At 34.6% G+C, this 13,856-nt stretch overlaps 3 protein-coding genes across 9 annotated transcripts in view; 1 reads left to right on the forward strand and 2 right to left on the reverse strand.

Annotated features, from left to right (window-relative positions):
• The window catches only part of hal (histidine ammonia-lyase), a 35,988-nt gene extending 24,708 nt beyond the window's left edge, over positions 1–11,280 (reverse strand). The window contains exons 1-3 of one of the 6 annotated variants that reach the window (XM_073941625.1): positions 11,068–11,280; positions 10,854–10,974; positions 6,797–7,033 (exon numbers count right to left, since the gene is read on the reverse strand). In XM_073941625.1, coding sequence (XP_073797726.1) covers positions 6,797–6,805 — 9 coding nt within the window. In that variant the 5' untranslated portion in view covers positions 6,806–7,033; positions 10,854–10,974; positions 11,068–11,280. Of the gene's footprint in view, positions 1–6,796; positions 7,034–9,035; positions 9,185–10,655; positions 10,975–11,067 lie in introns of those variants that run through there. The other 5 variants (XM_073941627.1, XM_073941626.1, XM_073941624.1 and 2 more) reach the window with 5 other exon arrangements.
• On the forward strand, positions 6,599–12,180 carry ucmab (upper zone of growth plate and cartilage matrix associated b). Its single transcript, NM_212934.2, is given in 5 exon segments — positions 6,599–6,746; positions 6,822–6,878; positions 6,956–7,051; positions 10,727–10,825; positions 11,228–12,180. Coding segments are annotated over 5 exon segments (408 nt in total). The 5' UTR covers positions 6,599–6,688; the 3' UTR covers positions 11,326–12,180.
• Positions 12,181–13,450: 1,270 nt separating this feature from the next.
• camk1db (calcium/calmodulin-dependent protein kinase 1Db) overlaps positions 13,451–13,856 on the reverse strand; it is a 40,455-nt gene continuing 40,049 nt past the window's right edge. Inside the window, 1 exon segment of one of the 2 annotated variants that reach the window (NM_001080658.2) lies at positions 13,451–13,826. In NM_001080658.2, coding sequence (NP_001074127.2) covers positions 13,726–13,826 — 101 coding nt within the window. In that variant the 3' untranslated portion in view covers positions 13,451–13,725. 2 annotated transcript variants of the gene reach the window in all.

The following is a 13,856-nucleotide window of genomic DNA, read 5'->3' on the forward strand; positions in this document are numbered from 1 at the left end:
GCAAGAATTTTGAGATCTCAAAAAGCATACACAGCAACCTATTTCGTGAAAACAAAAACTACAAATATTATATCCGTATATGCTTAAACACCAAAAATACAGGGATTTCAGTTTGTCTTCATCAGTAAATAGTACCAAAAAGAGAAAATATCTAATGAGCAAAGTTGATCCAATGATCCAAAGTTGTATCTAATAAAGTTCCTATAAAGACAGCACAGATTCTCATTCTCTGTCAGGATTCTGCCACTTCAGTCTTGTTAGTTCTTGTTTTGGTGGCAGAGTCCAGACACTAACTTCTTATATAATCTTTATATACAAACTTTAGTAATCATTTAAAGGCATAGATCACCCAAAAATGAAAATTCTGTCATAGTTTACTCCTCCTTCAAGTCACAAAATCAGATTTTTTTTAACACAAAAGAAGACATTTTGAACAATGCTGAAAACCTGTAACCATTCACTTCAATAAAATAAGTTATTAGGCGAAGCAGTGGCGCAGTAGGTAGTGCTGTCGCCTCACAGCAAGAACGTCGCTGGCATTTCTGTGTGGAGTTTGCATGTTTTCCCTGTGTTCGCGTGGGTTTCCTCCGGGTGCTCCGGTTTCCCCCACAGTCCAAAGACATGCGGTACAGGTGAATTGGGTAGGCTAAATTGTCCGTAGTTTATAAGTGTGTGAATGTGTGTGTGGATGTTTCCCAGAGATGGGTTGCGGCTGGAAGGGCATCCGCTGCGTAAAAACTTGCTGGATAAGTTGGCGGTTCATTCCGGTGTGGCGACCCCGGATTAATAAAGGAACTAAGCCGACAAGAAAATGAATGAAAATAAGTTTGTTCCTACAGAAGTAGTCAATGGTTACAGGTTTTCAACATTTTCCAAAATATCTTCTTTTGTGTTAAGCTTTTGAACCACTTGAGGTTAAGAACATTTTAAATTTGTTAAAGTAAAAATGACTTTTTGATTAAAATGTACACTTTTGGTTGAACTATCCCTTTAAGGTCCTATATGGTTATATCTCAGACATATTTAGGATCTCAATGTTTAATGTTTACCAATTTTTAACGGTCTTAAGCAAAAAGTAGGTCACTTAACATGCATTTAAATGTCTAATATGTCATTATTTATTCATCCAATCTTTTGAGTCAGCTTTAAAAAACGAATCAGGTAAATCTAGATAGCTGGCGCTCCCTCCAGGACAGACAGTGAATGACTGTGGCTGTATAGTCCTAAATCAAACAAATACACTGCCTGACAAAAGTCTTGTCGTCTATCCAAGTTTTAGGAACAACAAGTAATAACTTCTAGTTGATCATTTTGTATCTGGAGTGGCTTATATGAAAGGCAGAGGCCTCTAGATTACGCTTATTTTACCAAAATAAAATATGATCATGTCTTGATTTTTAATGATTTAATTAGGACAGTAGGGTCTGACTTTGCTTAGACAAAAGTCTAGTCACTAAACAGAAATAATGTACAGTATAGAACATAAAGTCATGGTGTAGCAGAAAAAGATATAATATGGTGTATGACTCCCCTGAGCTGCAATGACTCAGATAACTTATTAATAAAGTCATCTGGAATGGCAAAGAAAGTGTTCTTGCTGGACTACCAGAGTTCATCAAGACTCATTGGATTCATCTTCAATGCCTCCTCCTCCATCTTACCCCAGACATGCTCAATAATGTTCATGTATGGTGACTAGGCTGGCCAATCCTGGAGCACCTTGACCTTTGCTTTCAGGAATTTTGCTGTGGAAGCTGAGGTATGAGAAGGAGCGCTATCCTGCTGAAGAATCTGCCCTCTCCTGTGGTTTGTAATGTAATGGGCAGCACAATCTTAATACCTCAGGCTGTTGATGTTGTCATCCACTCTGCAGATCTCTCGCACACCCCCATACTGAATGCAACCCCAAACCATGATTTTTCCTTCACCAAACTTGACTGATTTATGTAAGAATCTTGGGTCCATTCGGGTTTCAATAGGTTTTCTGTAGTATTTGGGATTATTTGGATGCAGTTCAGCAGATGATTCATTTAAAAAATCCACCTTCTGCCACTTTTCCAAATGATCAACTAGAAGTCAAATTATTATTTGTTGCGACAACAAGACTTTTGTCAGGACGTGTATTATTGACATTTTTAATCTCATGAAAAACCCAAACAAAAGTGATTCTATACTGCTTATAAAGTTATAGTTCACAAAAAAAATTAAAACTTGCACAAACTCAAATCAGTTTGTTACAAGCGAATAAATAAATGATGACAGAATTTTCATTTTTGGGTGAACTCTCTCTTTATGCCACAGCCATGTCACCCTGCAGCCCAAGACCGGTTACTCACTGCAGCTAAGCAGGGCTGAGCCTGGTCAGTACCTGGATGAGAGACCACATGGGAAAAACCAGGTTCCTGTTGAAAGTGGCTTTAGAGAGGCCAGCAGGTGGCGCTCAACCTGTGGTCTGTGTGAGTCCTAATGTCCCAGTAAAATGAAGGGGACTCTATCCTGTCAGTGGGCTCCATCTTTCGGATGAGACGTTAATCTCTGTATCTCTGTGGTCATTAAAAATCCCATGGCACTTCTCGTAAAGGGTAGGAGTATAACCCCGGTGTCCTGGCCAAAGTCCCTTAATTGGCCCTTGCGATCATGGCCTCCCAATCATCCCCATCCATCGAATTGGCTCTATCACTGATTCTTACTCCACCAATAGCTGGTGTGTGGTGAGGGCACTGGCACCGTTGTCCTGTGGCTGCCGTTGCATCATCCAAGTGGATGCTGCACACTGGTGGTGGTATGGAGAGACCCCCCTTATGATTGTGAAGCGCTTTGGGTGTATGGCCATACACAATAAATGCGCTATATAAATACACATTACATTAGATTACATTAAATTACATTAACTACCCATACAAACTCACTAAATCAAATAGCTAAGTGTCCAGTAGTCTGACGGTGGTGTCACTGGCTAATCTAGAGGCTGTGTACACCAGGCAGCTAAAGAGAATTACACATTCAATTTTAAGTGACACTGCTCATCCCCTACACTCAGAGTTTCAGCTTCTTCCTTCTGTTTGCAGGTTTCTAGTAATAAGCTGTAAAACGAAACGATACAAAAATAGTTTCATACTAGAAGCCATTAGACATTTAAATAAGGCATAGACTAAAGCAGAGATGTATTGGAGACTTGTATATTTTAGATCATTTTAAACATTTACTTGGGGGGAGGGGGGTGGACACCTGAAGTGATTGTTTATTTATTCTTTATAAGTGTTTTTATGTATGTTTTATGTCTTAATGTTCATTTGTTGTTGTTACTGTGTGAGTTCCTTTGTGTGGCACTGTTATGAGATGAGGACTCTTGACTGCAAACCAAATCTACCTTCGGGTATAAATAAAGTAACCTACCAACCTATTCCCAATGCTTCCACAAAAGCTTCACTGCTAAAACACAAGTCAAACATCTTCAAAGATCATCCCGGCCTTCATTCTGAAAGCCAAAAAAGCCGTCAGTTTTGGCATGTTCATGACTGTCCAGTGACTGAATATTTCAAGCAGACACGTGTGACGGTGTTTTCAAACCCCTTTTCCTTCAGTCCACCGTGCGTCTCTTTCTAAGCCTTTCCTTTACATATTCCTACATCTCAGTTTCTCCGCGCCCCAGACTCTCGGAAAGAGGCCCTCACAATTTCATCATTCACTGCGTCCTGCCATTGGCTCGACTCCAGCTTGAAAGAAAAGTGAATAAACAGAGAAGCGCAGACGTTTCTCCAGCCTGAGGTGAGAGGCATGAGAGGAACCCTTGTGTTGAATCACACCCCTCAGGGTGAAAGCGCTCTCTCCGTATTTCAGCATTCGGGGGCCAGAAACATGTCTCAATCATTTGCTGAAAAGGTCATATCTTTGAATGAGAGCCAATATTATTTTTGGGGGGTAAGATGTAAAGAGAAATGTAAAGTGTGAAGAATAAGTATGCAAGAACGTAGACTGAGAATATTATGAAGAACTTGTAAAATGTGTTGAAAAACTTATGTTTTGTTTTCACGATTATAAAAAGGAATATAAGTTTGGTCACACTTTATTTTAAGGCTATTAACAAACCATTAATTAAGACTTTTAGCTTAATAAACTACTTATAAGCTACTTATTAATAGTAGGGTAGTAATTGGGTTTAGGAATTAAGTAGGATGAGGGATGAAAGATAAGATCATACTTCATAAGTGCTAATAAACAGTTAATATTTTAAGAATAGGTAAGTAATAAGCTAGTAGTAAATGGTGTAAATAGTTACGCAAGTTCATTTGTGACAATATTGACTGGATCTCATTTACATTGTCCAGTCACATGAGGTAATACAGATATAAAAAAAAGAAAAAACTGTGCAGTTCAAATAATATACATCATTACACCAATACACCATTATATCAATACACCTTTTCCTTTTCTTCCATTTTCTCATTTAATATGTGATTCAGTGTGACTATGTTAATTTTAATTCAACGATTTACTTTTTTTTAAAGTTAATTGATTAAAATAAAACTCACATTGCATTTTTCTAAAAAAAAAAAAGCAACTCAAACGTTATTATTACTTTAGATTTTACATGTTACTTGTAAATATTTGTACTTATTACTTAATTAAGTAATATTATTACAAAATTCACATTACAGGTCGTCGTGGTGGTGCAGTGGCTAGCACGATCGCCTCACAGCAAGAAGGTCGCTGGTTTGAGCCCTGACTGGGTTAGTTGGCATTTCTGTGTGAAGTTTGCATGGTCTCCCTGTGTTCGCGTGGGTTTCCTCCGGGTGCTCCACTTTCTCCCACAGTCCAAAGACATGCGCTACAGGTGAATTAGATAAGCTAAATTGTTCACAGTGTATGTGTGTGAATGCAAGAGTTTATGGGTGTTTCCCAGTGTTGGGTTGTGGCTAAAAGGGCATCCGCTGCGTAAAACATATGCTGGATAAGTTGGCGGTTCATTCAGCAGTGGTAACCCCAAATTAATAAAGGGACTGAGCCGAAAAAAAAATTAATGAATGAAAAAGTTTGGGAACCCCTGCCCTAAAACAACTGTTAAAAAATAAATAAATAACTTGGTCAATCCAACCCTCCAGTTGCACCCCACAGAGCTCGATCTCAGCCACCTTCCCATTCTGATGCCACTCCCACATCCCAAAATCAGCACATACTACCAATCTCCACCCCTTCTGGTGAAAATAAAGTTTGGAAACCCCTGCCCCAATACAACTGTTTTAGGTAAGTACGTAACTAAGTAAAATAAATAAGTAAATAAGCGAATAAATATGTAAATAAATATGTAAAACAATAAGTAAATAAATAAATAAATTAATTAATTAATTAATCAAACGCTCCAAGCTGCACCCCACAGAGCTCGATCTCAGCCACCTTCTCATTCTGCTGCCACTCCCACATCTCAAAATCAGCACATACCACCAATCTCCACCACTCCTAGTCAAAATAAGGTTTGGGAACCCCTGCCCCAATACAAGTGTTAAAATATGTAAGTAAGTAAGTAAGTAAGTAAGTTAAATAAATAACAAAATAAATAAGTAAAAAAGTAAATAAATAAATAGGTAAAAAGAAAAAAAGTGAATAAATAAGTAAAAAGTAAATAAATAAACAAGTAAAATGAAGTAAATAAAAGGAAATAAATAAGTAAATAAACATATAAATAAGGGAAAATAAATAAGTAAATAAATAAATAAAAAGTAAATAATTAAATGAATAAATAAGTAAAAAGTAAATAAGTATATAAATAAATGAGTACATAAATAAATAGAAAATAAATAAGTAAAAAGCAAATAAGTAAATAAATAAATAAATAAATAAGTAAAAAGTAAATAAATAAGTTAACAAACAAATAAATAAATAAGTAAAAAGTAAATAAATAAATAACCGAAAAGTAAATAAATAAGTAAAAATTAAATAGGTAAATAAATAAATAAAAGTAAGTAAATAAATAAATAAATAAGTAAATAAATAGGTAAAAAGTAAATAAGAAAATAAATAAATAAATAAATAAGTAAAAAGTAAATAAATAAATAAGTAAAAAAGTAAATAAGTAAATAAATAAATTAAATAAAGTAAAAAATAAGTAAATAAATAAATACATAAATAAAAAATAAATGAATAAATAAGTAAAAGTAAATAAGTAACTAAATAAATAAATAAGTAAATAAATAAATAAAAAGTAAATAAACAAATAAACAAGTAAAAAGTAAATAACCAAACAAATAAATAAGTAAAAAGTAAATAAATAAATACATAAGTAAATAAATAATTAGGTAAATAAATAAGTAAAAAGCAAAGAATATATAAGTAAAAAGTAAATAAATAAATAAATACATAAGTAAATAAATAATTAAATAAATAAATAAGTAAGTAAAAATTAAATCAGTAAATAAATAAGTAAAAAGTAAATAAATAAATAAATAAATAAATAAATAAATAAATAAGTAAATAAGTAAATAAATAAATTGCTTAATCGATCACTCCAAGCTTCACCCGACAGTAATGGTTCTCAGCCACCTTCGCGTTCTCCTGCCACTCCCACATCCCAAAATCAACACATTCCCCAAACCTCCACCCCACTTGGTCAAATTCCATTCACTGCTCTCTCAACCACAAGCCTCACAACATCAGCAGCCTTTTCTTCACTCCTGCTCCGCTAAATCTAAACATGTCCTGGACTCAACCTGCTCTTCTCACCTGTCTGCTTGTTTTGTCCGCCATCACCTGTGAGTAGCCGGACTGTGGTAAAAACTTGTCAAAACTTGTTGGGACTTACCTCATCCATTTCTCCTGTGTTGCAGTATTCGATGGAGCCGACAGTGCTGTATCTGATAAGAGGGATGCAGTCAATCCTCAAGGTGACTTAAAGAAGTTAATGCTAAAAGCTGTAGGTGTTTCTCAGAGTTCTTCATCAGTGTTGTTCTTCATGATAAAGGTGCACTGAGGAAGATCTTCATGCCAGAAGCAGATGCCGCCAGCTTCTTCAAACGGAGAAGCAGGAGAGCTGTGAAAACTCAAGATGAGATAAACGGTGAGGATTTTTGTGCTTGTTTGAGAACCGTTTTAAATATGATATTTTTTGATATTTTCAAGACACTTCTATACAGCTTAAAGTGACCTTTAAAGGCTTAACTAGGTTAATTAAGTTAACTAGACAAGTTAGGGTAATCAGGCAAGTTATTGCATAACGATGGTTTGTTCTGTAGACTATCGAAAAAAATATAGCTTAAAGGGGCTAATAATTTTGTCCTTAAAATGGTGTTTAAAAAATTAAAAACTGCTTTTATTCTAGCCGAAATAAAACAAATAAGGCTTTCTCCAGAAGAAAAAATATTATCAGACATAATGTGAAAATTTCCTTGCTCTATTAAACATCATTTGAGAATTATTTTTTAAAAAATAATTCAAAGGGGAGGTAATAATTCTGACTTCAACTGTATATTAATGCATTAGAACTCTTCCAGCTAAAAGACTCTCATTTATATAAAAGATTAGTAACTAATACTGTATAAAATATAGATCAAGTTAAAGGATAATGGGAAGTAGAACTAAATACCATAATTGAGGATGAGGTCTGAGTTATGTGAAGGATGTCATTAAAGAATCAATAGTCAACTATGAAAAGAATAATGAGGTACACTTTAAAAACCAAGTTAAGTCAACTTAAACCATTTGAGGAAACCGATAGCAACAAACCCTTTAAGTTCAAAAACTAATCCTAATGAGTACTGTGAACTTACTCCATTTGAGTAAACGAAGCAATTTGAGCACAGTAAAACCGAACAGAACTCAATCCAACTGAGTCCTGTAAAACCCAGTAAGTTAAGGCAACTCAAACCATTGAGGAAACCGATTGCTACAAATCATTTAAGTAAAAAACTAATCTAAGAGTACTGTGAACTTCATTTAGGCTGAAGTAATGTGTTATTTAATTAACACTGAGTTCAAAACTCTTTTCAAATAAGTAGATTTAACTTTTAGTCAATTTTGAGTACTACATCACTCATTTCATTTGATAAAGTCGACTGTTGGGTTTTACAGTCTACTTTAATACTCCTGTAATTTCTACAAATGTAAAAGGACCATCTGTTGCTTTGTGTTGGAGAAAATGTGGTAAAACTGGAGATCATACCTGCATATTTGGGACTTTGGGATTTAAGATTTTGGAAAAAATGTCCAAAAAAGAAATGCATGGTCGCTTAAACAGGTCTATGTAATGGAAAAAATGACTGAATGTCTACAAATGAAGACTGAATTTTTTCTGAAGAGGTGGAAAAGTATTACAGCATATTTAGATATGTATATTTAGAGGTTACTTACACTCTCACCAATGGAATCTGAGGCAAATACAATGTAACACAATGTAAATTGATGTACAAATGTATCCCCTGAAAAGTAACTATGATGGCAGTACATTTTTATTTATTTTGTATAGTTTTTATAGCTTTATTTATTTTAAAAGTTTTATATTGTTACTATTTATTTTTTGTATTTTTATGTATTTATTTTATGTATTAAAGGGGTTACATTTTTGGGGAAGGGGTTGTTCTAAAACATCTTAAATAAAAGAATTTAATTAGAATTCTATTTCCAATAAAAGTTCTGTTTTTAACATTTATAATAATATTATTAATAAAAATAATAATAGATATTGATTTAAACGTCATATCTGCATAATTTCTGTGACCATGACACAAAAAACAGTTATATTCACTGGTGGAAATTTAGATTAGCCATTAAATTATTTAAATCATAATAAATAAATTACAAACATTTTCATATTGTTCATTTAAATGCAAAAGATACATTTAAAACAATATTTCTCACTTTTCTTTTTGAACTAATAAATGCAGCTTTGGAGAGTGATTTTTTTTCTAATATATTTTACAATCATTTTATTAATGCTTTTTTATAATGTAAAGAAATTCTTACTAATCGCACATTTTTTAACAGTAGTATATAATATATTTAAAAAGCCAAGTAAATTTTTTGCAAAGTAAATCAGCCCTACTCACATCATCAGATTTGTGGCTTGTGTGGGTTTTCGGTCAGACTTTCCTGGTGTAAAATAAAGAGGCTATTTAGCGGCCACACAGGTTAAGCCAGCGGAGGAATGCAGGAACCACAGGACAGCCTGGAGAAAGCAGACTCCAGTCTCCCGGTGCTGGAGGAGCAGCTCTGTTTTTACATGTCTTTGATTTGGCTTTGGCCTAGTTTGAAATTGTTAGTTTATGGTTGTGGACACACCAAAATTGGTGTTTGACTCATCTGTGGCAGTTAATGTTTACAAAACGGTGACGCAAGAAAAATGACTAAATTTTTTTTTCTTTTGAAGCGTTCCATTCATACTTTTTCTGAAATAAGTAAGAATTTAACATTTAATTAATGCTACAGTAGCAACATGCTGATGCGATTTAGTAATGCACTAAACATGCTGGCAACATGCTATTTCATGCTAGTAATGTGTCAAAAGATGCTAATTTCCACATGAAAAAAGTATTGACTGAAATATTTCTGAAACAGATGTTTTTTAAGCTGCATTTTGTGACACTATGATCAATTTCTTTTACAGCACATTCATAACTGAAATAGGAAAAGGCAAAAACAGAGACTTTGTAGATGGAGTTAAAAAATCATATTGAATGCTATGTATTTCCATCTTGCTCTGACCAGTTATTTGAACATTGTAGTTTGCCAACTTGTTTATACAAATTTACCAAAATTATAAGCGTTAAATCATGAAAAACCTATATATATATATATATATATATATATATATATATATATATATATATATATATATATATATATAAACCCACGTCAATTACGTCAATTAATTTTTACATTGTCCTAAACACATTAGTTTTCTTAAAACTTGTTAGGAACATGTGAAAAACATGCTTTTCCTGCTGAAAAAACTGCTTCAACCAGCCTAGGCTGGTTGACTGGTGGACCAGCCTGGTTTTAGAGCAGTTTTGACCACTTTCAGGCTGGTTACCAGCCATTTTCAGCCTGGTTTTAGTTGGTTAGGCTGGGAGATGACCAACTAAAACCAGCTTGACCAGCCTAAGAGCCCAGCAAAACCAGCAATGTCTGGCTTAAACCAGACTGGTCAAGCTGGTTCTAGCAGGGCATTTTTCAGCCTAAGCAGCTAAGGCCAGGCTGGAAATGGCCAAACCCCTCAAAAACCAGGCTGGTCAACCAGCTAAAACCCACCAACCAGCTTAAGTTTATTTAAGCTGTTTTTTTTTCAGCTGGAATTTTAAGCTAGTCTTCTCTTTAAATATGCAGCATGCTAATTTATGTTCACATGAACGATGCAACAAACATGTTTATGCAAGCAATGCTAAGGTAGTCAAAGTTCTACATTAGCATCATAAAATTTGCTAGTAACAACAACATGCTAAACCAACAAAAATTAATCATGCTATAATATGCAATATTTGTTTCATCCAAGCTAAGCCCTTCGTTGGTTATGCCATTTTTTTTTTAGTAAAAGGGTATTATTATTTTATACAAAAGACGAACCCTACTCCTATCAGGTTTTTACCAAGACAACATCTACATTTTAAAAAGAAAAAAAATGTTTTACATCGTAGAAGGTTTTTGTAAAAAATTCGTGACTGTTTGCATACCTTCGTTGTTTGACTACGAGCTTAATTCTGTTTTTAATTGACATTTTTCCTCACATTTTGTTGTTTCTTAGCTGAACAGAGACAGAGACTTGCCGCAGATGAGAGAAGGAGGGAGTATCACGAAGAACAGAGGAATAAATATGAGAACTACGCTGAAGAAGAAAACGACGGTGAGTCTGTCAGGTTCAAATCACTTACCTGTCGGCCATGATGGATCAGGCAGCTTTAGTAGCATTCTAGATCATTCACCGTATATCCAAAGAACTTTGCTATATCTCACGCAAAAGGTTTAATATACATTCAGTTGAACCTTGTTTGGCTTTACAAAATAAATTTATCAAAAACAAATTGTATTAAAAACAGGATATTCTGATTTAAAAAATATATATATACAACTAAACCAAGTGATTACCTGAAATTTGTGAGAAATGTACTCAGGCTACACTAGCGCAGTAAAACATCAAATAATTACATCAAATATTTGCTCAAAGACTTGATTTGTACTATGTAGACATGATTAATATTCTAAATACACATTTAACGATTAAATTTCATCAATTTTATTCCTCAAGAGCAAGACGAGCGCACCAGAGAGAAGACCGAGCAGTGGAGAGAGTTTCACTATGATGGTCTGGACCCGTCATACGAATATAACCGACACACCATCTAAATCAGCGGGTAAACTACATTCACAACAGCGGGAAAACTACATCTAAAACAGCGGTAAAACTACAAAAACACGGGTAGAAAGCTTTAAAGTACTTCACCCCTGCTGAAAAATCCAGCTTAAACCAGTCTAGGATGGTTGGCTGTTTTTAGCTGGTTTTTTAGCCAATTCTAGCCTGGTTTTAGCTGGACACGCTGGGAGATAACCAGCTAAAACCAACTTGACCAGCCTAGCCAGGCTGGGAGCCCAGCTAAAACCAGCAATGTCCAGCTTAAACCGGGATCGTCAAGCTGGTTTTAGCTGGTCACTTTCCAGCCTGACCAGCTAAGACCAGGCTGGAAATGGAAATGGCTGGAAACCAGTCTGCAAGTGGCCAAAACCCATCTAAAACCAGCCTGGTCGACCAGCAAAGCCAGCCAACCATCCTAGGCTGGTTTAAGCTGGATTTTTCAGCAGGGACAGCTTATTTCTATGAAGGTTTTTGAGGTACAATGTACACACGTCAACAGAAAAAAAAATAATATAATGTGTAATCATGCATGCAGAACATGTAATAAAGATGTACATTTATTCATCTTAGGCTCTTAATGTAAGTTTAGTTATAGTATAGAGAAACGTATATTCTTTGTATATTATTTACTATAATGAAAGAAGTCTTTGCACAAATGTATAACTCACTGTAACATTTCTAGTATTACATAAAGAAATCTGCTTTTCAAATAGTTTTTTTTTATCCATTTTAAGCTGGAATAATGTAAAGTATTGTTACTTCTTGCAATCCAAACATATAACATGTTGTAAATCTTTCAATTTGGTGAAATAAAACTATTCAAAAAAGTACAAACAATAATAATAAAAGCGGTGTTATCTTTGTGTTTAATGAAAACTTGAAATCAACTCACCAAAAAAAAAAAAAACACTCACCACAGTACAAATCCACTGAGGAGAAAACACAGCTTACATCATTTTTTTTCAACCTGAATGTAAGAAGCAGCACGAAGCCGCTAAATTCAGAGGGCTGGTATGAAGACCAAGATGGCATGCAAAGCTTTGAATCTCCCAGCGCCGTATATCATTGGACACATCATATCAAACAGCTTCAGTGGACCTGGAAAACTGTGTTGTTTGCATTGATACACTGTGAACTTCTTAGTAAATTTCACTTCACTGAAACACAAGATCACCAAATACAAACGTTGGTCACTGAAGCTGGTACTTCTCATTTACATCTGTGACAAAACACAATCACAGGTCAAGTTTTCCAAAATTTCATTAGTTACAGTTAAAAGAATAAACTTATATAGCAATTTACATTACAGTGCCTATATTACAATTAATCGACAGCAACAAATACTTCTATTCGCACACAAACTACTATGTAACATAATCACTGCAATGTAAAACGTGACCAAAATTAAACTGTAAAAAGCAGACCGTACAAAATAAATCCAAAACATACACAAAGCACTTACAAAAAGTGCTTTTGCCATCATTTTACACCACAAATTATTTAGATTATTTTACTAATATTAACAAATTGTCGATAAAGCCATTAAACTGCACATTTCTATTATTATTTTTTTTTTTTGTATACAATATTCAGATCTTTCATTCACTCGTGACGTTTATCTGTACTGGATGACAGCTCTTTAACACACAAATCACTCCCGAATCTTTACATTAACGAGTTGTTGATAATAAAAAACAAAACATAAAACTGCACATTTTCATTTTTATACATTATTCACATCCCTCATTTGCTTGTTAATAAAAGCCAGATGCACCCAGGACTGAATCCTAAGTTTACACATATTGGCGGCAATATATCATTGTCATTTGACACACAAATCACTCTAGAATCTTTCGTTGATATGAACAAAACCACTGAAGTGCACGTTTAAATTTTTATACAATACATCCTTCATTCGCCTATTAATAAATGCCAGACACATCCAGCACTGTAGGGTTTATACGTATGTGTACTTGATGGAAATTATGTATTTACTACACTACATCAACTTCCATTGGCATTCTGTAAACCTCACATCCTTCATCGTTTGGTAGTTCGAAACAGTAGCAGGTTGAACTACAGCAGCAAAAAGTTACAATGAACGAACGAAAATCATTTTTATCTACACAAATTTTTAATATTTTTTTTTGCAATCTCCATTTAAAAGCCACATAAAACTGCCCAAATCATGAGCTTTGCTCTGTAAAACCGTCCCCTTAAATGTGCAGGCCACCATATTGGAAGCCATTTAGCATCCCGTTGGCTTTCCAGAAAGGAAAACAGCGTTGAACGGGTGACTGCGGACAATGGAAGTTATCGTTACATATCAGAAAACGCATTTTTTCCCCTCACAAAGTGCATCAATCAGGTGAGCAGTCTCACAGGAAGTGATGTCATTTGGAGCCGGTGATGATGGTGGTGACGGTTGATGGCCGAGTTTGTCGTTCTGGCTTTCCCGTCCGCGTGGAAGAGTTTGGCGTTTGTTTCGGCGAACCTAGACAAAGATAACACCCTCTTCAAGGGC

This window comes from Danio rerio, chromosome 25 (genome assembly GCF_049306965.1).
Source record: "Danio rerio strain Tuebingen ecotype United States chromosome 25, GRCz12tu, whole genome shotgun sequence".
In the NCBI taxonomy this organism is placed as follows: Eukaryota; Metazoa; Chordata; class Actinopteri; order Cypriniformes; family Danionidae; genus Danio; species Danio rerio.